Source organism: Takifugu flavidus, chromosome 1 (genome assembly GCF_003711565.1).
Source record: "Takifugu flavidus isolate HTHZ2018 chromosome 1, ASM371156v2, whole genome shotgun sequence".
In the NCBI taxonomy this organism is placed as follows: Eukaryota; Metazoa; Chordata; class Actinopteri; order Tetraodontiformes; family Tetraodontidae; genus Takifugu; species Takifugu flavidus.
In genome coordinates this window covers 22145697-22170873 of record NC_079520.1, presented here as the reverse complement: position 1 = coordinate 22170873, position 25177 = coordinate 22145697, and the positions used below count along the sequence as shown (strand labels likewise).

The window sequence follows — 25177 nt, the reverse complement described above, 5'->3', positions numbered from 1 at the left end:
AGGGTAATAGAAAACGTTATATAATACAAATCAAAATAGAAATAGTTACAAGTCCATAGGAAAAATTTTGCTTAATTCATATCGGAATTTGCTTTGCTGGCTTACGTTAGCTCATTACAATCTGTAGTTTAATACCTTTACAAACCAATGCTTCTTTTACGGGTGTTCTGACTGCTCCTGAGAGAAAATGTCAGCTCGTGTGTTTTCATTTTTAATTTGGTCAGGCTTACACAAACATAGTTTATTATTGTATTTAACAACAGATGCTTCTCTTAATTACTTTAAGATTTACCTATTTGCATTACACAATACTCAATTCTCAGTTATTAAGGGAACATTGGATAAATAAATGAGTAGGTTTCAGTGTTTATAAGTGCTAGCTATGGTACTATAAGAAAACAATCTGTATAAGAAAATAAATTTGTTATTTAAACAATGTTAATCTTTGCCATAGGTGGAGTGTTTCTTTGTAATTGAGTTCTGCTGCGATTCTCATCATGGGGGAGTTATTCCGAAGTGAGGAGATGACCCTGGCCCAGCTCTTTCTGCAGTCAGAGGCTGCCTACTGCTGCGTCAGTGAGCTGGGAGAACTAGGCATGGTCCAGTTCAGAGATGTAAGTAGGAATACAGAAGTGGTTATTGGTGGCATGTCTGACTTGGGTTTGAACTTGCACTCACACATTGTTTCTAGCTCTTTAAATTTATAGTGTTATATTTTATATAACTAAATTTCTAAATTTATGTTATTATATACACCCACTCACTCACACACACACACACACACATAACATATATACACACACACACATAACATATATACACACACACACATATAACATATACACACACACACACATATAACATATACACACACACACACACACAACATACACACACACACATACACACACACACACACACACACACACACACACACACACACACATATGAATAGCCATAAGGAGCAAATGGCCCCATGAAGGAGAAGGCTAGAGGCAAAAATCATGGCAACACGGAGAGAAGTCAGCCTCCTAACAGAGCTGAGTAGAGGCGTGAATCCAAGGACAGAGCGGCCCAAGAAGTATAACAAACTGTCGATACCTGAGGCACTTGAGACTGCTAAGCAAAGGCTAACAGCCCTGGCTACCCGACCAAAGAGGTACACAAGAGAAGTAGAGGCAAGGAGGATAAACAGGGTGTTCTCCACCAAATGTCTACTCTCAATGGCAGGGCAACAAGATGACAACAGATTCCCCCCCCCCCCCCCCCCCCCACAGGGCTGAGACGGAACAATACTGGAAGAGTATCTGGGAGAAAGAGGCAACACACAACACTACTGGCCAATGGCTGCAAGACCTACAAGCTGAGCACAGCCAACTCCCAGAACGAGACCCAGTAGTCATCACCTTAGCAGACATCCAAACAAGAGTGTCCAAAATGAAGAGCTGGACAGCACCAGGGCCCGGTAAGATCCATGCCTACTGGATTAAGAAGCTGACTGCACTCCATGAACGCTTGGCAGCACAGATGAACCAGCTGCTAACATCAGGGGACCACCCAGAGTGGCTAACCCAAGGCTGGACAATCCTCATAATGAAGGACCCCCAGAAGGGCACAATACCATCCAACTACCGGCCCATAACCACATGGAAGCTCCTATCAGGCATCATAGCAGCTAAGGTCAGCAGGCACATGGATCAATACATGAGCAAAGCACAGAAAGGCATAGGGAACAACACCAGAGGTGCCAAACACCAGCAACTGGTCAACAGGGCAATCGCCCAGGACTGTAGGACACGGCACACCAACCTGTGCACTGCCTGGATTGATTACAAGAAAGCCTATGACTCAATGCCGCACACATGGATACTAGAGTGCCTAAAGCTGTATAACATCAACAGGACACTCACTGAAGCTGTGGAACATGACTCTGGAGGCCAACTCAAAGCCAATTGTGCGGGTGAGCATCAGATATGGCATATATCAAGGAGATGCTTTGTCCCCCCTGCTGTTCTGCACAGGCCTAAACCCCCTCAGCCAGATCATCACCAGATCATCACCAAGAGTGGCTATGGATACCAATTCCGAAGTGGAACAACCATCAGCCACCTCCTCTACATGGATGACATCAAGCTGTATGCCAAGAACGAGCGTGACATCGACTCTCTGAGTCACCTCACTAGGATCTACAGCAAGGACATCGGGATGTCATTCGGGCTAGATAAATGTGGGAGGATGGTATCTAGAAGAGGAAAGGTGATCGCAACTGATGGGGTTGACCTACCTGAAAGGAACATCACAGATGTGCAGGACATTTACAAATACTTGGGGATCCCTCAGGCAAATGGTAACCATGAGGTGGCATCTAGGAGGTCAGCCACAGCCAAATACATACAGAGGTTAAGACAGGTCCTGAAAAGTCAGCTGAATGGTAAGAATCAGTGAACACTGGATGAGTTGTTAGAAACATCCATTGTGCCACTAGATGGTACGCACTCACATGAGGTATACCTTGTTGTGAAAGGGGGGGAATACGTATGACCTTGGAAAGATTTAACTTTCTGGACACATCAGCATTATGCCCTTTGACTCATCAGGTGTTTCGGCCTTTTAAATACTGGACACTCTCCTCAAAGGTGGCCAGCTACAGGCTGAAAAAGCCTGAAACTTGTGTCCCTTGCCCAGTCATACGTCAACCTGGTCACACAGTGGGCAGGAGCAAAACGGGGTGAAACCAGTTTCAGCTGTTTGCCAATGATATGGGATAGCCCATGGGGCTCTGCAAGGCAGGGGCGTCCAACTCCCTGAACCAGCACCTACGCTGGCCGTATACCTCCAGTGGCCAGCACCTGCGCTGGCTGCATACCTGAAATTGTTTATATTGATGTTCCATGAGCCCAGCAAGGGTCCTTCCGTTTGATCCATATCCACTGACTGCTTCTTTCAGCCACTTCAGAGACTGATCTTATCGTCTGCTGCAGGGCCTGCCCACAGACGCCAAGATCCTTTAGCAACTTGATAAAGGAAGAAGCCACAAACCCTCTGCATCCGACTTCAACCGGATAGACTCTTGGATTCCATCCTCGCCGTTGTGCCTCTGCAGCCAGCTCTGTGTCGCGCAATTTCTTGCGCTCGTAGGCCCCTTCTGCTGAACTCTCCCAAGGAACTGTAAGTTCTATGATGTATACAGACTTCAGCGAAGAAGACCAAAGGATCAAGTCTGGCCTAAGGGTTGTGGCTGCGATCTCCAGTTAACTGCTGGCCAATATCAACAAGCATCTTCCAGTCCCGAGCCATGGCTAACTGTCCTTCTTCAGATCTGACTGGAAGAGAGCTTGGCTTTTTTTGGCCCTCTTGAACAAATGTTGGTGCCTTGCTAGACCTGAATGCACTGGAGGGTAATGAGTTGATGAATGCCCTCTTTCTTTCCAGAGCAGCTGCCAAACTCTTAAGAACTTGATTGTGCCTCCAAGTGTAGCGACCTTGTGTAAGACTAGTTTTACAACCAGTCAGTATGTGCTTAAGAGTCGCTGAAGTTGGGCAGAGGACACAGGTTGGGTCTTCCCCATACCACTGGTGTAGAGTCTTTGGGGATGGGAGCACATCATGATAAAGCTGATGTTGTTTGCCTCCATTTCCCAGAGGTCCCTCCAGCCGATTTTTCTCCTCTCAAGGCCATTCCAGTTATCCATTGTCCCTGCTTAGCAAGTGAGACAGCTTTTGCACTTCTTTCAGCTTCCTCTTGTCGACGCACCTCCGTAACCACCATTCTCCTCCTCTCTGATGTTGTTGCCTTGTTGGTTTACTTGGTGCAAGACCAAAGCCTCCTCTTCCCCGTTGGACATGCCCCACTATGTCATTGTGCCCTAGAGCTGATACAGCATGCTGCACCGCTTCAGCTGGTGCCCACTTCCGTCCAGTTACCAGAGGTGGAATCCTTTAGCGTCATCTGGAGTCTCACCTTAGAACATTTGTATTCTTCGGTGAGACTTGTGATGGGTAGTTCAAGAACCCCTTTGCCATAGAGGCTGATGTTAGTCAAACAGCGTGGGACCGAGCCATTTCTTGACATATGATGTCACAGTTCGTTCAATCTTCTCCAAGGTTGTCATTGGGACCTCATACATAGTGTGTGGCCACATCACCCGAGGAAGAAGTCCAAACTGCAAGCACTATAGTTTAAGCTTCCCTGGTAGCGGGGTCTTGTTGATGATTTCAAGGCTATTGGTAGTGTCCTGCTTTAGATGCTGCACTTGGTCTTTATCCTAGAGACTTGCATTATACCATTTGCCCAGGCTTTTGACTGGCTGTTCAGACACCGTTGGTATTGGGTCATCACCAATGAAGAACTTCACATTTTTCAGTTCACCCTTGACTATTGAGATGCTTCTGTATTTGCTGGGTTTTATTTTCATCTGGGCCCACTTGATGTTCTCCTGCAGTTTCCCAAGTAGTCGTCTGGTACATGCTGCCGTAGTGGTCAAAGTGGTCATGTCATCCATGTATGCTCGAATAGGTGGAAGGCGGATTCCATCTGTAGTCTGCTCACCCCCCACCACCCACCTTGAAGCCCTGATGATGATCTCCATGGCCATTGTAAAGGCCAGGGGTTATATTATACAGCCTGCCATTATGCCTACCTCTACCTGCTGCCATGATGTTATGTACTTACCTGTAGTAAAACAGTTGCAAGTCTGTAAAATAGGCCTTTACCAGAGAAGTGATAGATGATGGAACATGAAAGAAGTGGAAGGATTCCCAAAGGAGGTTATGAGGAACTGGCTAGGTCAAGAAAAATGACGTGGAGGTCTGTTTTATCCCTCTTCGCTGCTTGTATCTGATACCAAATCATACTGGTATTCTCTAAGCAACCAGAGAACTCAGGAGTGCCAGCCTTCTGTACAGATGTATCAATGTACCTATTCTTTTCCAGGTAGCTGGACAGTCTCTTTGCTATTACGCTGAAAAAGATTCTCCCCTCAACGTTGAGAAGGCAGATTGGCCGTAATTGACTAATAGCTGTCGCATCCTTCTCCTTGGGAATTAGCACACCTCCAGCCCTTCGCCATGCCTTAGGTATTAGTCCCTTCTGACACACGACCCTCATTAGCCTCCAAAGATAACGCAAGACATCTGGTGCGTTCTTGTAAAGCTTATATGGTACTCCATTCGGCCCAGGGGCCGATGCTGACCTTGCCTGCCTTATTGTCTCCTCTACTTCCTTCCATTTTGGAGGACCAGTCTCCAAGTTGACTTCAGGAGGTTGAATAGGTGGGATATCATATGGAATAGTTAGCTGTTCGTGCCTTTTTGTGTCCTGGTGGACCTTTTCCATGTATTCTTCCACTTCCTGCCTTGTGGCCTTCGGTGTTCCACTTTTTTCCGGAGGGAAGAGGTCTTTTACAAACTTGAAGGGATTTTTAAAGAACTGAGTTCTTGTGTGTTCCTTCTTACGAAGCTTCCTCAAGTTCTCAGCATTCCGCAAGGTTGCCAAACGAGATTTGCTCTCTCCTTGAAGAAGCTGAAGACCCTCTCTCTCAGCATCCGATGCTTTTTTCCATTGTTTCCTCAGCTGCCTTCGCTCTTTCACCAGTATCTCAATCTCCTGCTGCCTCCTTGATTTGGCTGGCACAGTCGTTGCTTCGCCACTTCTCCTTAGCTGAACTCCAAAGCGCTCTACTCCATAGTGATAAATGATGTTACCCATCCTTTCCAGCTTAACCTCCACCTTTCCTACCTGCTGCTCCAGGATATTTGTCAGGTCGTTGTTGACAGTTTCCCACTCTTGCTTTTCAACAGCTTTGGGCCATTTCACCCTTGATCTGTGCTCTAGGGTCTTTTCTCTAGGAGGTCTCTGTGACTGTGGGTTCCTCCACCAGCATTTCCTTGGTGGATTTTCAGGCTCCTGGCTGTTGTTATTTTGTTCCAGCCACAGAGGCACACCTGAAGTGCTTGGCCTGCTGCTGTTGTAGATCTCTCATGTGTAATGTTCTTGCTCAAAGTTGTTTCCATTCTTGGGTCTGCAACCGTGTTGTCAATCACTGAGCCATCTTGCGCCCCCGCTCTCACAGGCTCTGGGGGTATGTTCCTTTGTTGATTTTCTGTAGCACTTGGCGGGTGCCTCCAACAAGCTGACACAGCGTCGGAGACTGCCGGCATGGGTAGCTAGCCCATGACAGCCCCATTGGGGTCTATTCCCTCCAGTCAGCTGTCTCTCCAAGCTGTCACACAGACTTTCCTGTGTTGTCAGCTGCCCTTTCACTGCAGTCACTGGACAAGTCCAGATATTCAGAATCATAAGCATAAGTAAGCATAAGATCCAGGCCATAAACACCTACACCTTGCCAGTAATCAGATACCCTGCTGGCATAATAGCCTGGCCACTGGAAGAGATACAAGCCACTGCCATCAAGACAAGGAAGCTCCTCACCATGCACAGAAGGTTTCACCCTAAGTCCAGTGTCCTGAGGCTGTACACAAAGCGAAAGAAAGGGGGCCGAGGACTAGTAAGTGTCCAAACTACTGTCCAGGAGGAAACAACAAGCCTCCAAGAGTACATCAAGAAGATGGCCCCCATGGACTGGATGTCCCAGGGTCCAAGTGGGAGACACCCCGGAAAGTGCTGGAGAACAAGCAGGCCAAGATCCTGTGGGACTTCCAGATCCAGACTGACAAGATGGTGGTGGCCAACCAGCCTGACATAGTGGTGGTGGATAAACACCAGAAGACAGTGGTGGTGATAGATGTAGCAATCCCAAGTGATAGCAACATCAGGAAGAAGGAACACGAGAAGCTGGAGAAGTACCAATGGCTGAAGGAGGAGATGGAGAGAATGTGGGGCATGAAGGCAACAGTGGTCCCAGTAGTGATTGGGACACTAGGGGCAGTAACACCCAACCTGAGTAGATGGCTCCAACAGATACCAGGAACCACATCAGAGATCTCTGTCCAGAAGAGCGCAGTCCTAGCAACAGCTAAGATCCTGCACAGAACCCTCAGACTCCCAGGCCTCTGATAGAGGACCTGAGTCTGAAGGAAGGAGGCATTTATATATAAGTAAATCTCTTCCTTGCCCAAGGAAGACATGTTGTTTATGGAGTTCATTTTGCTCATAGAGCAGAGCTGATATAATATAATACAATAAAATGATCTAATTTGCTGTAGATAGAGATAAAGTTCTCACACTTGTGAATATAATATACAGTATGACCATATGATTAAAGGTCAGCTTGTTCCTTTAAGTAAGGTTTTTGGGATTGTAACTCTTAGTGAGCAGTTCACATGATACAAATTGTTGCCTGAAGTATTTACTTAGCTGTTGATGTGACATTGTAACTTAGCTCAAATGTTAACCTTATTTCTATCCACAGTTGAATCCAGATGTAAACGTCTTTCAGCGTAAATTTGTGAATGAAGTGAGGAGATGTGAGGAGATGGACAGGAAATTGAGTAAGTAATGTCTACATGTATGTGCACTTTGCTTTTCTTCCTCTCCTCCCCAAAAATTAAATAAAATTGGTTTCACTGCACTGCAGAAATACATATATTGTGATATATTTCTGTTGAACAGGATTTGTAGAAAAGGAAATCAAGAAAGCCAACATCCCGACGGTGGACACCGGAGAAAACCCGGAGGTGCCTTTTCCCCGGGACATGATTGATCTAGAGGTAATCTACTACTCTTACTGTTACTGTTGAAGTACATAGTAGGCCAATGGGCAAGGTAGCTTCAATTCAAGACTTGCACAATAGTAAGAGTGTGTTTATATGTAGTCTGGAGCACTTTTAATTGGTCATTCTATTCACTGAATCCTTTTTTTAACCAGGTAAAAGACTCATTGAGATTAAAATCTCTTTTTCAAGAGCGACCGGGCCATGAGTTAAAGTTAAATCTATACATACAACAACGATAAAATGGTAGAACACCTGATAGTTCAATATAATTTAAATCGTTTCAATAATAAGACAATTTAAAAACAGGTACAATGCCCAAAAGAAGCCGTCTGGCGATCCTTTAAAATGGACCGAAATTCCCCCAAAGTGATCAGTTCAGGTAGCCTCAGATCCTTCTTTAACTCATTCCATGACCATGGAGCAGCATATCTAAAGGCTTTTCTACCCAAGTTTGTGTTGGCTCTAGGAACCAACATGTGGAGGACAGCCTTTAACTGTAAACTATAAAGTTATTGCTATGTCAATAAAGGGAATAAAGGCACAGCATTTTTCCAGAACTCAGCAGAGATAACAGCTAGCAGGTTGGCAACAAACAGGTTGAGTAGGCAGAAAGCAGGTCAATGGTGCTGAGGACTGGAGGGGAGTAATGGAGCCTGTAGGTTGCATGAAGCAAAACTTTGAATTTGTCAGAAGGTCTGAGAACATTCCTCTCAGCGGTGGGATGACAGGAGTGATTAATGCTGCACCAGGCAGATGTAGAATCAGGAAACCCAAAAGGCAAAATCTACGAGGCAAAACCTGTAATCAGGAACAAAAGGCTGCTGTGTTCTCTGAGGCAGAGCTTGGAAAATAGGTCAAAGAATTTTGCCCCATTTTTTCAGTCAAAAAAAAATCAAATGTGTAGCTAACCGATCTTTTATGGAAGCACTTAAGCGCGATTTTTTAAAATTATGGCAGCACATTGGCAAAATCAGGAGGTCTGTGAACTGCTCAGCTTCTGCAGAGAAGAAGAAATTTGGTGGCAAATGTCAGGCACTGTGTTGTTAGTATTGCCACAGAATTACCAGGCTGAGATGCAGTGAGTGACCTTATACATTTTGCAAATGAGTAGCCATACAGCCACTTAGCAAGGGCTAAAACTCCTGAGCATCTCCAGCTCTCCAGGTGCCGAAACATAGAACTGACTTAGAACAAAAAATGGAATTTAAGACACACAGACACATTATTTGCTAACAAAAAATTATTTTCAGGAAAAAAAATTTAAGCAAATACTACGGGAATTACTCCTTCACTTAGTAACCGTATCACTGGAACAAAAAAAAGGACAAAATTGTAAAATTTCTGTGAAAGTTACAACTTTGCAGTAATGCTCAGACAGTGTTCAATCTGTGCTTAGCTTTTAAACTTTGTAAAAGTGCCAGAATTGCAAAGGATGAAACAACAAAGCTGACCATTGACCAGCTAACATCATTCATGCTTGTGGCATCATGTTCCGGCACACACAAAGATGTAATGATGATGATGTTGACGTGATGACGTATGAGAGGGAGGACTAAAAAAGCTGTGCGCCTTTAAACGGGAGGATCAGACCCGTGACTGCTGGCAATGTGAAAATGCCCAAATGTCAAGCAAAGACATGTTGACCTGCATTAGAAAATCCTGCATCAACGTGTTAATTTTCAGTGTGAAAGCAGTGTAAAACAATTTTGCAAAGAGGGCGTGATTTAGTGCTGCATACACAATGACTTGATTGGAAATGAGCAAAGCTGCAGGTGTAACTGGATGATAAGTTGTATTTGTGTGCCCCCCAGCCAGAGCCTAGACCAGAATCAAAATGAACATATGGATTCTGATCTAAAGAGGGAAGAAGCATTTTTGCAACTGAGAGTTGGCAAATGCTACCTTTTTGTATGACTATATTGCCTTTCAGTAATTCACTTTGACAGGTAAAGCCAAAGCCCCAAGACATATGAATTCATATGGTCACAATAAGGTTATGTCCAAGAATGGTCATGAAATGGACAAAAGAAGACTTGAGCAGAGGAGGCAGAGTTTTGTAAGGTGTTCACCCAGCAACAGTAAAAGTATCTGTGTCTTCAGGAGAAATAATATTGCACTGTCAGAACCTCAAACATCTGCTTGAACAAGCATCTGCACTCCATCTAGTGTGCACACTTGTTGACAAATGCCCAAACTTTTTAAATGCAGATGCATAATTGAATAGTAAACAACAAATCTCTTGGGTGGCAGGCCACATTTGAGAAGCTGGAGAATGAATTGAAAGAAATCAACACCAATCAGGAAGCCCTGAAGAAGAACTTCCTTGAGCTTACAGAGCTAAAGCACATCCTTCGTCGAACACAACAATTCTTTGATGAGGTTTGATCATCTCTGATATACATATCAGGAAAAGGGTTAAAGTAAAGGTTTGTAACAGAGGTTTTCATATCTGACAGATGGAGGATCCCAACCTGCTGGAGGAGTCATCAGCCCTGATGGAAGGCAATGAGGCAGGGCGTGGGGCCCCGCTTAGACTGGGGTAAACCATGATGAGTCATTAAAAAGAAATTTGTAGTCTCTTTAAAAATGTCTATTTTTTAAATGCATTTCTTTTTCCAGCAAATGTAGTGATACGATTAGAATCACTCAAAAATGAAATCACATCAATTATACATAATATATTGATTTTCTCTGATGAACAAAATCGCACAAATAGTATTTATGTACATATAAATATTTGCTTAGTATACTAAATTCTGCCATCGGCATTCACAATCCTGTCCTTTTGTTACTTTCCTAGGGCTCATGATAATGATGGCTGGATCAGAGACTGACATAAACAGAGAGCCTTGGCTTCTGACCCAGTTCTCTCTTGAGCACAATGAACTGCTGCAGTACTGCAGATGCTTCCTCAGTCTGTCTCTCAATCTCGCAATCCATTTTAACGTCACTCCTGAACAAGCGATACTTGAACTCTAAACACCGATCATCCCAGCCAATTCACATTGAGCTACAAACTGTCCAGCTAGAGCTGCAGTTCAATATTCAATGAAACCAAAATGACAGAATCAGCTGCAAAAAGTAGAGACAAAAACCATGAACCTGTCCCCACCTCCCCACCTGGCTGTTCCTAGTAATTCTATCCAGGAACTGTAGTATAGCCATTAATAAGACTCCATCCACCACATATTCTTAGAGATCCCTCTACAGGGTGCTTCTAGGTTCATGTTTGCAAGACTTTTGCAGATGTACAAACACATTGGATGAATATACATACAATTATAAATATTTTCTTCTATTTTATTTTAATAGTTCTGTGTTTTTCTTTTGTGTTTCCTACTTTGTTGTGCAGGTTTGTTGCAGGTGTGATCAGCAGGGAGAGGATTCCAACATTTGAGAGAATGCTATGGAGAGTGTGTCGGGGTAATGTTTTCTTAAGGAAAGCAGAAATTGAGGACCCTCTGGAGGACCCTACAACGGTTAGATATTCACGTTAATCCACGTGCATGGGTGCCAATGTAGGTTTTTAAAGAAATTCTCTTTTCCAACAGGGAGATCAAGTTCACAAATCAGTCTTCATAATCTTTTTCCAAGGCGACCAATTGAAGAACAGGGTGAAAAAGATATGTGAAGGGTCAGTGCTTGGTGTTATTCAGTTGAAATGTCTTGGGGAAACATTTACAGTCAAAAGGAACCTATGTGTTGTTTTTTCCTTGTTTTTTATTTAAGTTACTCAGATTGACAAAATTATGCCATTCCTCCTTCTACCCCTTTTCACAGAATGGGGGAGCTTAATTTAGCTCAATGTAGGCCAATCATACCTTCACATTTAGATTGTCCAATTCACCTCCCAAAGACACGTTTATGCACTGTGGGGGAAAGTTGAAGTACCTGGGAAAAACTCCCCACGGGCAAGGATACAAATGCCACCAGAAAAGTCCCTTTAAACCCAGAACCTTATGTGATATTTATACAGTGATATTTAGTTGAGTTTTTATTCTATTTGAGTATCTGCCCAACACACACACACACACACACACACACACACACGCACAAAACTATCTGCTGGGATAAGGGATAACGTGGTAGATGGACAGGTGGATCTATTTGCTGTATGTCAATCATATAGAACCTAATTAAAAAGATGTATTGAGATGAAAAATTGAAAAATATGCTTTTATGAAAAAAACAAGAACTGAATGTTGTATGTTGCTAGTTAATTGTTTTTATTTCTCCAGGTTTCGAGCATCCTTATACCCGTGTCCTGAGACCCCACAGGAAAGGAAGGAGATGCTGGCTGGAGTAAATAGTCGCATTGATGACCTGCAGATGGTAATTTTTTTTATTACCACAGTAAGATCTGTCCACTAATTAGATTGCCACATTGGTTTGGGTAAAGTATTTGTCCTCATTTCAGTTCCTTTTCTAATTCTATTCTAGCTGTTTTTCTTAAAATCTAATATATTATCTAATGATTTTTCTGTTTATAGATTTGCTTTGTGATAAGTAAAATTTTTTAAGAATTTTTGTTACAGTTCCCATTTATTATGTGAACTCTTTCTAAAACAATTGCAGGAACACTGATAAAGATAAAAATAAATAGAACTACAATTTCAGCATACTCATCATCATAAGAAATTCAAGTAACAGTTGCAAGAAAAATAATTTTGTCAAAAATATTTGGAGAAATAAAGATATTGGTGTCAGTCACTGTTTATTGAATGCATTTTAACATTTCAGAAATAATAAATAAAAAATGAGAATAGACAAGTTTTGAACTGGGAAGAAGTTGCTGAACTCTTGATACATTTGCATAGTTTTCTCTTCCATCTTTGTGAGTTGTTTGATCAATCCTTCTTTGTACTCTTGTGTTGTGGTTGACCCAAGGTTTGCCCTTATTAGGAGTGGAAAAAATCTGCTGGAGCAGTTTGTTCTTCTCTGAGACTGCCAACTGTGCACAATACATAATTGTACTCCAATAGAGCCTTTCACTCAGTTTGCATGTACTATCTATTTTCCTGCAGAAACCTTTTCTTTAGTAGGGGTGAGCCAGATAATATTTGTTTTGTAGCACCATCTTGCCACTGCATATTGTCAATACATATATAGCTAAATTATTTAACTACAAAATTATGTAAATTAGAAATTAGAAATAGTACTTGGGGAGTGCAGTCCTCTGTCATGCAGCTCATTTCTCCACATAGTTTGACTTACCTCCAAAACCTTTACTACTGTCAATAAAAATACCTTCAAATAAGTTTGTCTGCCTTTGCTCATCTTGTAGTCGAGGATTAGTCTCAGTGAAAGAATTGTTAATTGAGGCGGCACATTATAAACTATGTTTCTGGTTACAGAATCAGGGCACATGATGGAGAGAGTGAGATCAGAGTTGTCTTCCTTGAATACAACTTCCATCCTTCCTTGTTCTACAATCTGCTCATTATTTGTGTGTGTATGAATGTATTTTACCTACTTGCACCATAGGTACCCACATGGGCAGAAGATACAAATTCAACATACAAAAGTCCCTTTGAACCTAGAACATTCTGCTGGGGACAGTGAAATATAATATCTATATTATATAGAAATATTATAAATATTACCGGTATATATGACCAAAAAGATGATATAACCATCAAGACAAAAAAAGTTAGGGGAGGATAGAAGGTGAATTTTAAAATAAGCAAGCTAACACTGTTCTTGCAGGTGTTGAACCAAACAGAGGATCATCGTCAGCGGGTGCTGCAGGCTGCCTCCAAGACAATGCGAGTTTGGTTTATCAAAGTGAGGAAGATGAAGGCAATCTACCACACACTCAACCTCTGCAACATTGATGTGACCCAGAAGTGTCTGATTGCAGAAGTCTGGTGTCCTGTCTCAGACCTGGACTCCATACAGTTTGCACTGCGCAGAGGCACAGTAAGTTCTTTGTTTTTATTTTGTGCTTTTCTTTGCATTTTGTTAATTTGTTTTTGCAATTTTTTAATTTGACCTGCAGTTCATTATATTTTCCCTTCAACGTTCTATCATGGGTTGCCTCAGGACATTGTTGTATCTTGATTTCAGATAACATGTACATTCATATATAGTTACTCATGGCATGGTGGAAGGACTATTCATCATTGTGTGTACATTCTTGACTTAATGTCTGAACTCCACCTTGCATGGTTTTGCTTACTTTGAGAAAGAAATTGCCTCCCAGATTAATTAATAGTTCTCCCCAAGAGTATAAATTTAAAAACTTTTCTAGATGTAATAATAGTTGATAATAGTCAGAGAATAAAAGTAAACATTTTCAAATTGTCTTTTAATTTGACATGTCTTGAAATTTCTGTACTATGTACTTTATTCATCAATACACCAAGTGACTAATTATTATGGTCTTAATTGGACAGGAGAGGAGCGGCTCAACAGTGCCATCCATACTTAACAGGATGCAGACCAAACAAACACCACCTACTTTCAACAAAACCAACAAGTTTACATCAGGCTTCCAGAACATTGTTGATGCTTATGGTATTGGAAGCTACCGGGAAATAAATCCAGGTCATTACATCTTCTTATAATGCATGTTATAATGATAGTAATAAGAATACCAATTCTTCTATTACCACCAATACCACACCCATCCATTTTCTCTTGCTTTCCCCTTGTGGGGTCGTGAAGGCTACACCATAGACAATTTACAAGCTCATAATGGGCCCAACATAGAAAAACAAACAACCTTTCACTCCTAAATACAATTTAGAGTTGCCAATTGACCTAACCCTGAAATACACCTCTTTGGAAGCAGGACTACCCGGAGAGAAACAATCCAGGCACAGGCAGAATATGCAAACTCAGCAAAGAAGGACCCCTGGTGCCCCAGGGTATTTAAACCAAGAACTTTCTTGCTATGAGGCAACAGTGCTAACCATTGATACTTCAATTCAAACTATAGCAAGTACCGTATCTAACATATCAACCCAAACTCCCCATCCCCTTCTTTTTGACCAAGCTGCATTTAAAAGCAAGGGGATGGAACTGACTCATTCTATTTAGAAATATTTTTTCTGTTTAGTATTATGATGTTGCCACTTTGATATATTAATAGTTGTTTCATAATGTTCAATTTAAAACTTAATCATCAACTGTAATTTAACATGTACTGCATATGATGGTATGCTTTAAAGTATGTTATTGTTCATGTTACATGTCAAACTGCACAATCTTTTTAACTTTAGACATTAAACTGACCTGAAAACTTGTGTGATGGTGCCTGTTACAGCTCCATATACAATCATTACATTCCCCTTCCTGTTTGCTGTGATGTTTGGTGACATGGGACATGGTCTTCTGATGACATGTGGTGCTCTCTACCTGGTCATCCGAGAGAGTCGTCTCCTTGCCCAGAAAAGTGACAATGAGGTTAGTGTACATCTTGCCAGGTCTTGCACTTTTTACATTGACTTAACTTGCTCTATTATAGCTAGTTGTCCAGGGTGGAATGCCATGCAAGTTAAAGACAAACTTATCATTGTTGTTTGACAATTTTGTTTCTTTATAGATGTTCAACATGGTATTTGCCGGGCGCTACATCATACTCCTGATGGGGATCTTCTCTGTCTACACTGGAATAATTTACAATGACTGCTTTTCTAAATCCCTTAATATGTTTGGCTCTGGATGGAGCGTCAGGCCTATGTTTGGTCCCAAAGGAGCCAACTGGACGTAAGTCAAGAATCTTCCCTGACTCAGTCAGTGTGATATGTTAGTCAGTGTTTCCTTTAAATTAGATTAGATTGGATCAAAATATATTAAAATCTGCAGATGCACAAGTGTAAAAACCTGTGCAAATAATGTCATGACATTTATTATTGGATTATTTTGGATTATTGCATGCCATTCTCTGTATCATGTTATTTAGCATTTAAAACTATGTTCTCCTATACTGTGCAGAGTATACATTTACTGCTCATATGTTCATCCTAGGTTTGAGACACTTGATGGGAATGCAGTTTTGCAGTTAGACCCAGCAATTCCTGGAGTCTTCAATGGGCCGTATCCACTGGGAATTGACCCGGTAAAAGCATGTACCTTAATCACAGCAGAAAAATATATGTGGCAGTTTGTAGAGTAATGCTAGTTTTATGGCAGCTATAGACTCCAGAACCGAGAAGTTTGCATGTTTTCCCAAGGTGGCGAGAACAAACTTTTTTTTTTTCTTGTCAGAACATGTCATAATTCACAAGAAAATCTTCGGCATTGTGCACGTCTTTTGTTACCTTTTGTGACAGAGGTTTTTATATGACTCCAATTATTGTTCTCTTAAATTGTCTGTTCCTTCTCAGTCTTTGTGCCAGGGGAATGAACAGCATTTCTGCTTTTCCTTGTTAACCATGTCCATATCAAAGCACAAGCGAGAACAAATTTCTTGATTCTTGCGGAGTATGTGATTAAGATTATATTCACTGTACATCATTTCTGTCTCTCTGCCTTAACTAATTTTCTGTCAAAACTATTAAAATAACTTGTGGGAGTATCTTGTATTTTTTGCTATTTAATTAAATTTTAGCAAAATGTAAATATTCAATAAACTGAAATTGAAATAATGAAAGATATTCACTGTTCACTTTCACTGTTGCAGATATGGAATGTTGCCACAAACAAGCTGACCTTCCTGAACTCGTTCAAGATGAAGATGTCCGTTATCTTGGGTGTCATCCACATGTTATTTGGAGTGTCTCTTAGCCTCCTTAACCACCTGTAAGTTGTAGTTTGTGTGTGGGTGTGTGTGTGTGTGTGCATGCATGCATACGTATTTCTGACTAATTTCTCTCTGTTTTAGGTATTTTAAAAAGCCACTAAACATCTTCCTGGGCTTTATTCCTGAGATTGTTTTCATGGCAAGCCTTTTTGGCTACCTTGTTCTACTAGTGTTTTATAAGTGGACATCCTACAATGCCTACAGCTCAAAGGATGCCCCCAGCCTGCTAATCCACTTTATCAACATGTGTCTCTTCAACTACAATGACCCCACTAACAAGGCCCTCTACCCAGGACAGGTGCCGTCTTTAAAATCTTCAACTTTTTCATTTCTCAACTTCATATTTCATCACATTTATACAATTTTAGATTGTAGTGACTTGAGAATTTTTGTAGGCCTTTGGAGTATGATTAGATTATTGCTATGCCATGATTCCAAGGTTTCAAAAGTGTCATTATTGACATTTTTATTATTGAAGGTCTTACAATGTCTACAAAGGTGACAACATATCAGGAAAATTATAATGAAAATTATGTAGTTATCCATTTTCAATGTCCATGGTTGAAACTGCAGTGTTTAACAATGTTTGTGATGCAGAATGTACAGCAACCTGGACCACCTCAGCCAGTCGAAGTAGATTTCGAATGAATAAAAACGACTGTTAGGGTTCCACAGTACAATAATCCTTACTTAGAAAACCAAAGGTGAAAACAGTCCAGAGGAGAAGTATTCAGGCAGACAAGGACCAGGTGAATGGAAAACAGAATAATTTACCGGGAAAGATTAGGCAGGTCAAGAGCAGGCAGGGTTGAGAACAAGAATTTGATCTGAATAATAGCGCTGGAAAGTTAGACATGAGGTACAGAGAGTCTGGTAGAGACTAACTCTTGGATTGTGGATTGCATTGATTACAGATGAGCAGACCGTGACACTCGAGCTATACAGTAAAAATTGCTTTAATAAATATCTTTGCTCATTTCCAAGTTGTTATGGATCCAATTTAAATTGATTCTTTACTGTGTATGCAGTTTATGTAAGCCAAATTTAAGTGAAATGACAATGACATTTTGACAAGAACATTAGGATATACTTCATTGAGTGCCGCTCACAGAATGGCCATCACTGCACTGACCCATTGGCTTAAAACCCATACTTGCCATACTTTACCCTTTAACCCCTCGTGTTCCAAATTTTCTAATTTGTCCCATTTTTCCCCCAATTTCAATGTGGTATGAGTTATTCGTGTTATGTGTGCACCTGGATACCCAACCCAAACGCCCCCGCCCTACATGTCATGTGTCCAACCTAATGGCAGAACTGTTAACAAACTAAATGGGACTCAACCAAAAAGAAGAAGTATGCATCAAAATTTCATTTTGCTTGCTGTCACAATTACCCCTTTCTCTTCATGAGCACCATGTGTTTTGCAAATTATGTTGGGCAGACTTTAGTTTGGGAGAAAATGATTTTAGCAAATTCATTAGTGGCAACATAAATAAGCAGTGTAAGAAGAGAGGAATAGCTATGTAATAAGCGACTGACATACTAATCCTGACATAAATCTGACATCTTTTTAACTATTAGGCTGGAGCTGTCAATAACTTGTACAATGAGGCTAAAGATGGTGACCATGGGGGGATTGATAAAAACAAAAAAGCATAGACAGCTTTCCATTTAGACCATTGATTGAGCAAAAGGATAAGTTGCTTTTTAAAATGACACAGTTATGATTGTGGGTGGTGAGAGCTAAATCTATAGGGGTTGTCTGGGCTGAGAAGGATTCTCTGGTAATAGGGGGCAGATACCTACACACCTTCAGAGCACTACCAAGGTACCCTTGAGCAAGGTACCAAACTCCCAAAAATGCTCACATAGGGCCTTGTGATGAGATGGCGACTCATTCAGGGGTAGACCTGCCTTCGGCCATATGTAGCTGGGATAGGCCTCAGCACCATCCTCGGGCCCCCGAAAGTCATAAAACCATCAAGAAAACAAAAACAAATTCTTATCAATTATCCTAATGAAGTAAATTTATGTTTCATATTTACAACATTTTAATCCTCTATTTTTGAATCTTTAGATGGGTATCCAGATATTATTGGTGCTGATTGCACTTGCATGTGTACCCTGTATGCTGATTGTGAAAACTATGATGCTTCATCGCCAGAACCTTTGGAAAAAACACCTGGTATGTGACTCTCATAACTACTTACAATCATAGTACTACAAGTGAAATATCAATTTAAACTGAACTTAAAATTACAATATGGGCTATTTTTTTTCTCCTTTTTAACACATACACAATCACAGTTGATTTAAAATAATTAAGGGGTTTCTCCAAAAATGTTTTGTTTCCCTCCATTTCCAGGGGCTCAAATTCATTTCATGCTTCAAATTAGTTATCAAGACTTGTTTTTAGGTGTTTAACTGATATTCAGCAGCTGCAAATGCAGTGGCACCTTTCATTCACCTAAGAATAGACTTTTAAAATAGTTTTAACAGTTCAGTAAAATTTATTTACAGTTAAAACAAAAAATAATATTGTGATCAAAGAAAGATGATTAATCTACAGCAATTTTGTCAAAAGTGATGGAACCATTGTTACATGACATTTCCTCAGCTCACACACAAGCAACTCCCATTTTGATGATTCTCCATTTAAAAAAAAGCCTTAGATCCATGGAGATGTATTAGGCAATATATATGAACAAGGTTTATTTGTTAGAAGCAGGAAAAATGGACAAGCGTGTGGATTTGAGTCTTATGCTCTTGTAACAAGAGCCAAATTGTGATGAGTGGGCCAAAGCTGCAGTGTTTCTAGAATGTTGCGTCAGCTTGCCCATACTGAACTCATGGAACAAACCTATATGATCTTGGAAAATAGATGATGCAGTCATTAATGCAAGGAATTTTTGTCCCATTACTTGGTATTTAGGATTAGTATTTAATGTTTTTGAGCCCTTGAAAATGTATTTGCATTTTTTTTTTTACACTAAAGCCACTATATTAAAGGCTTAACTGTTTCAAACTATTGTTAAGTCAGTTGTGATATAGAAGGGAAAAATAAAATTGTGTACTTAACTCTTATTTTTGGGTAAATTTTCAATTTTAAACAGTAATTTATGTAAACATTGTATTGTTTGTGTTGCTTATTTTTGATATCACTAAAATGTCTGGAAATACTGTTCTGGATAAAAGTGTTATCAGGGCACCCTAACAGTTCATTGTCTGCTTTTTCCCTTCACTAGTTATATTTAAAGTTCATACTTTGTCTCATTGCCCTCATTGGTAGCCTTAAACCTCAAAGTTTAAGCCATTTGCCAAGAACCTCTGAATTAATTTCAGCTAGGAATCTTTGGCTCTTGATTTCACTCGGTGCATATCCATCATAATGCAGTATTATTGAATATTAATTCACAATAACACTTAGGGCCTTATCTACTAGAGGTCTGCAGGTATTAAAACACTTAGGTGATACAGTGGGACCTCTACTTACGAATTTCTCTACATGTGAAATTTTCAGAAACGAAACTTCTCAACGGGAAAATATTTCCTCTTGTTACGAAAGAAATTTCAGGATACGAAAGGCAAAAATACGCTGCTACTCGCAGCTCGCGGAGTTTAGCGAACGCAAACATGCTTGTAGCTGCTCTGCCATTGGCTATCGCCTAGCATCTTCCTGTCATCCCATTGGCTAGGAGGGACGTCAGATGGCGGTGTTACCACAAGTGTTAACGTTCGCTGCTAGTAATGATGGCTAATGTAAGATTAGCCTGTAATAAAGTTCATTTTGTTCCTGGAGAAGCGTTGCACTGAATTCCTACATTTATTGTGCGGTAATCTAATTGTAACATGTATTTGTTATTTATATTTGTTACATGTTTTGATGCATTTTTATGATTTATTAAAAAAATTATGTCCGAATTTTTGGCGGCTTGGAACGGATTAGGGCATTTACATGGAAAACGCATCTCTACTTACGTAATTTTCAGGTTACGAAACAACTTCTGGAACAAATTAATTTCGTAAGTAGAGGTCCCACTGTAATTTAGTTGCCACAACATGATTTATGTGCCGTATATAAACATCCAAGCGCCCTATTAACACATACTAATATTGTAAATGCCAAATTCTGGCAACAAAATAAAAAATTGTCTTATTCAACATTATTTAAGTTCAGTTTATTTTCATTTAACAAGCTCTGAACTGCATAAGAACAAAATTTAGACATGAACTAAACCTCAAAAGAAAGAGAAATAAAATCCACATTTTTAAAAATTACACTTTAAGTGTTTTCTCCTTTTTAATCCTACAATTTTAATAATAAGACAATGACAGTTTATTGACGTTTAAGTGCAAACAATGAGGTTTTTTTTTCTTAGTAATATTTTTTAACATAATAATATTGATTATTAAAAATAATGTGCTGTGCTGGGTGCCCTGCTTTACAAAAACTTTGGAACATAAAGGACCATTTGTTGACCCCAACCCCATGGCCACATATCCTACCTTTTTGTGTGCATCTCAGTTGCAACATAGCTGTGTCACATCTTGATCTCCTAAGTGATGCTACATTTTGAAATTTTAATCACAGATGCATTGTCCATTGAAAATGAATGGATACGATGCGTTGATAGCTATAGAAGGCTCTATCAGTCACCAACTCACAAGTAAAGATTTATGGGCTACTGTACTTACAGAAGGTATTTCCTCCCTCTCAACGGCAACATACAACTATTGGCAATGGTTTTAATATTTAAACTTCACCGGCTTCTCTCTTAATTTGTGCAGCCCATCAATTACTAGTTGCAAATACACCTTTTATCTTCATGAATTCAAGAACTGCATGCATAGCAGGATGTGTGGCCCAGGGGTTAGGCTTGCTCTAAATCAATTCTTACCTTTTTCGCATTTATACACTTTTGTTTCATAAACAAAATGCTTCTAATAAGCTTAAGAAATTGACCAGATATAACACTCATTAATATTTAATTCTCACATGTTTCTGATAGAAGTCGGACTCTTCCAGTTGCCTACCGCTACCGCAATTTGCGCACCACTGCAATTTTAGTTAATCACTGTTTCTCACTTACCTGCACCTATGAATCTGACTCCATTGATCTGTTTCACTCATGCTGCTTCAGTTTAATACCACATCCCTCAGGGAAGGAGGGTCAGAGGTCAGGCAGGGGGAAGCATGTGGGATTTTTGAGGGGTGTGGAGTTGTTTGTGTTCAAATCTTTTGTGCTGTGCAAAATGTTAGAAAGGTAAAAATTGCTTTAAGCTAGACATAGCTCTTGTGGCTTTTGTATCTAGTCCCAGAAGAGGGAAGAAACCCCTGCAGAGAATCTAGAGCAGTCATTAAAGCAAACAGGTGTGTCCTCATCATGCACCGGACTCACCCAACAGGGCACCCAGAAGTTCGGCGGGGTGCGGGTGGGCAACGGGCCCACAGAGGATGAGGCTGGCATAATGGACCACGACCAGCTCTCTCAGCACTCAGAGGAAGGAGAAGAAGTAAGTCCATGCTTGCACCTTTATTGCCTCTCGAAATAATAATGCAATTCATAGAACAGTGACTGCAATGTGCACTTAAGTTAACAAATTACCACTTAGCGTTGCTGTGCTCAGTCAAACCTATCTTTAAAAGGCTCGACTTTCAATATCATAAATGTGCTTATCATTTCTTGTTACGTAACTGGAATGTGAATCAACAAAATAAAATGTTTTACATATGATCTACTCCAACTGTGGTATTCCTTGTAAGAAATCTAATACAAAGAATTTAATACACTATGTTCGCAGTTTAAGCCAAAAGTGCAAAAACTATGATCTGTCACTTAAAGCCAGTAATTTCCCCACATATTGTGACTTTCACCCATAATATAGTATTATAGGCAGTAGTGATACAATAGGTTACATAACCTAGTAGGTTACTTAATGTTTAAAGGCTTTGCCTTTGATCTTTGGAAGATAATAGGGCAAAGTCCCATAGGAATTCGAAGCGTCCCCAAAATTTAATGAGCTCTTAGCTAAAGAAAATTCAACTTTCTTTAATTTTTTGAATATATTTCACTGTATATCCAAGAGGCTTCAGCAGTTCTAAATTAACTGGTGGGAATCCCAGAATTATATAAACTGTTCTGGTTTACTGAATGGTGTTATACTGGTCACCGGTCATAATCATCTTCATCATCATCAAGTCTTTAAAATTTTGTCAGCTGTAAAAAAAAAAAAAAAAGATTTGCAGATGTTTTCAAAAGACTAACGAAAGAATATTTTAAGTTCTGTGTTCAATTCTGCAGCTAACTTAAACTTTTGTTTCTTTTTAAGCATGCAGAGGAAGAACCGGTAAGAAGTTATTTTTTAAGCATGATTGGATGTCGTGGTTCTGGTGTCTTGTTTTTATGTTGAACCTCAATCTGGTTTGTGTTTCAGAGGCGTGTGAGTGGATGAGATATATTGATGTTTGTCTTGTTAAAGCTTTGTTACACACATAGTGTAGATACATATTAACAATTCTTAAATCCTCTCCCAACTTTAGTGTACAATATATAATATAGTATACATTATTATTGTTGAATATATGTACTTTGATAAACAAGTGGCAACTGAACTAAAGAACTTGAGGAACTAGAGGAAAAACAACTGCATAAAAGTGGTAAAACCATCTGCAGTGTGGTGAAAAATAATTTTACACTACAAGAATCTGATTTGATTCTCAGATAGCTAAGATGGTGCAGACCAATATTTAATTAGTGTTTTTCAAAACAGCTGGTGGTTGAAATACGGGGGGGTGAAGGAAGTAGTTGAAAGGGGATATTGGGGCATTTGTTCAAAAGAAATTTGACAACCACTGATATAGAGGAAGAATTTCAGATGGGAGAGCTACAGTCCTGGAGGCTGGTAGTTCAAGTGTTGTATTCATCTTTATCTTTGTGAATAGCATGTTCAGTTGCAATATCTGAAATAACAAATACTGTTGTGTTCAAAAATAATATTATTATAGCAAAGACTGAGAGAATCTGCTCCCAAGTCATCAAAAAAGTTTTATAGTGTTCTCTGAGTAGAAAAACCCTATATGAAGATGAAGCTATCATCAGTAAGAAGCCCCTGCAAAAGCCTAATGTTGAAGATATAAATAATGTTGAAGATTTTGCTGGACAGATTACAATTTTTCAAATAACATATTGCCTTAGCCTCAGGTTTGAATTCTAGCCACAGTGGACTGTGAAGACCATGGATCCCGGTGTAAAACAAAATCATGATCTGTGTTTTTTTTCCTTGCCCATTCTATTGTTTTTTCAATAACAGAGATTATTAATTTGAATACGTAAAAATAATTGAAAGGGTTGCATTAATCTAAAGAGGAAATTGTAATGGGATTTTCAACAAAACAATGAGCCCAAACACACGAGTAAGTGAGCAGCATCTTGGTTCCAGACAACAAGACCTTAAACCAATTTAAAATATGTGGGACAAAGATGTGATATACTGTATGTATAAAAAATGCTTTTTCTGAGACAAAACAAAATGAATTCTGGAAAGTAGTTAATTTGTTCTGTCCAGAAGTTGGTCGACTCTTTACAACACAAATGTCAAGCAGTTCTCAGAAACAGGTTCTGCAACTAAATATTAGTACAGCGAATCAGAAAAGCTAAGTCTTCGAGCATTTTTCAGTTCATAGACTAATCATTTAATTTTGTAATGAAAAAGGCATATACTGCTATTATTTCAAGCAGCCAAATATTCTGTTTTCTTCTATTCTTCTTTTTCTTAATTTGGAAAAGAATGTGCATGGTTCCCAATGTTTATCATGTATGATATTAAACGTTTTCATAAATATTTTAAGTTTTATTCTTTTTTTCCACTGCTATTATTTTACAGTACAGTGTGTATAAAGCTGTAGGCCAATCATACAAAAAAAGGTCTTGAGTACATTTATCCGATGTGAAACCAAGTTTGCTGTTTTGCTTTTGGTCACAAAATATATATCTAGTCTAGAGCCATTCATTTTGCCATTACAGTGTGTCTTATTTTCATTTGCCAACTGTGTCATAGCCCCTGTAAACAGAAACAATTTCGGATACTTTCAGGAATGTTTTATTCGTCCAAATACAAACAAGAACAATGGAAAAAGGAAACATTAGCACAATGCTGAACCCAACTAAGCCAACCCAACAACTAACCGAACATAATCCAATGTGCTATTTTCCACCCCATTTACACTTTTTTCTGTACTTGATATATTTAATCTTATAATTGTTTTTGTCATGATTGAATAAAGTTTAATCAAAACACTCTTCCAGCTAGGTACTGCTCCTAGGGAGCCTCGCTGCCATAGCTAACCATCCAGGCATGAATGTTTCATCTTATCATGAATGTTTACTCCATTACCTCAATGATTATAATTAGCATAGGAGAGGATGGCACTGCAGTAATTCTGGATACCCACAACACCACGACGGTGACTCAGTGACCCCCCCCTAACATCTTGCCTTCATTTGTTGGTTGGATTGGTTGACAAATTGAGATAGGAATAATAGAGAGTCAGTCACTGCAAGGTAAAAATGAAACAAAACTCAAATGAAATAATCCAGAGCGGACACAGTTGACTACCCCCACAAGGCCCGCCCATGCCACTAGGGCTGCGGACAGGCAACGCCACATTGGTGGCTTATATTAACAGGCAGGTTGGCCTAAGCTCTCTGTGGTTACACACACTGGCCCACAGAATGATTGTTGAGCAGATGTGAT

At 39.9% G+C, this 25177-nt stretch overlaps 1 protein-coding gene across 2 annotated transcripts in view; it reads left to right on the top strand.

Annotated features, from left to right (window-relative positions):
- The window catches only part of atp6v0a1b (ATPase H+ transporting V0 subunit a1b), a 31465-nt gene that overhangs the window by 626 nt on the left and 5662 nt on the right, over positions 1–25177 (top strand). The window contains exons 2-19 of one of the 2 annotated variants that reach the window (XM_057056172.1): positions 455–614; positions 7371–7449; positions 7571–7668; positions 9925–10053; positions 10131–10213; positions 11027–11153; positions 11226–11308; positions 11913–12006; positions 13381–13593; positions 14070–14220; positions 14942–15081; positions 15221–15384; positions 15646–15736; positions 16301–16419; positions 16502–16718; positions 18501–18608; positions 21830–21937; positions 22754–22771. In XM_057056172.1, coding sequence (XP_056912152.1) covers positions 498–614; positions 7371–7449; positions 7571–7668; positions 9925–10053; positions 10131–10213; positions 11027–11153; positions 11226–11308; positions 11913–12006; positions 13381–13593; positions 14070–14220; positions 14942–15081; positions 15221–15384; positions 15646–15736; positions 16301–16419; positions 16502–16718; positions 18501–18608; positions 21830–21937; positions 22754–22771 — 2139 coding nt within the window. In that variant the 5' untranslated portion in view covers positions 455–497. Of the gene's footprint in view, positions 1–454; positions 615–7370; positions 7450–7570; positions 7669–9924; positions 10054–10130; positions 10214–11026; positions 11154–11225; positions 11309–11912; positions 12007–13380; positions 13594–14069; positions 14221–14941; positions 15082–15220; positions 15385–15645; positions 15737–16300; positions 16420–16501; positions 16719–18500; positions 18609–21736; positions 21938–22753; positions 22772–25177 lie in introns of both variants that reach the window. The other variant, XM_057056162.1, reaches the window with a different exon arrangement.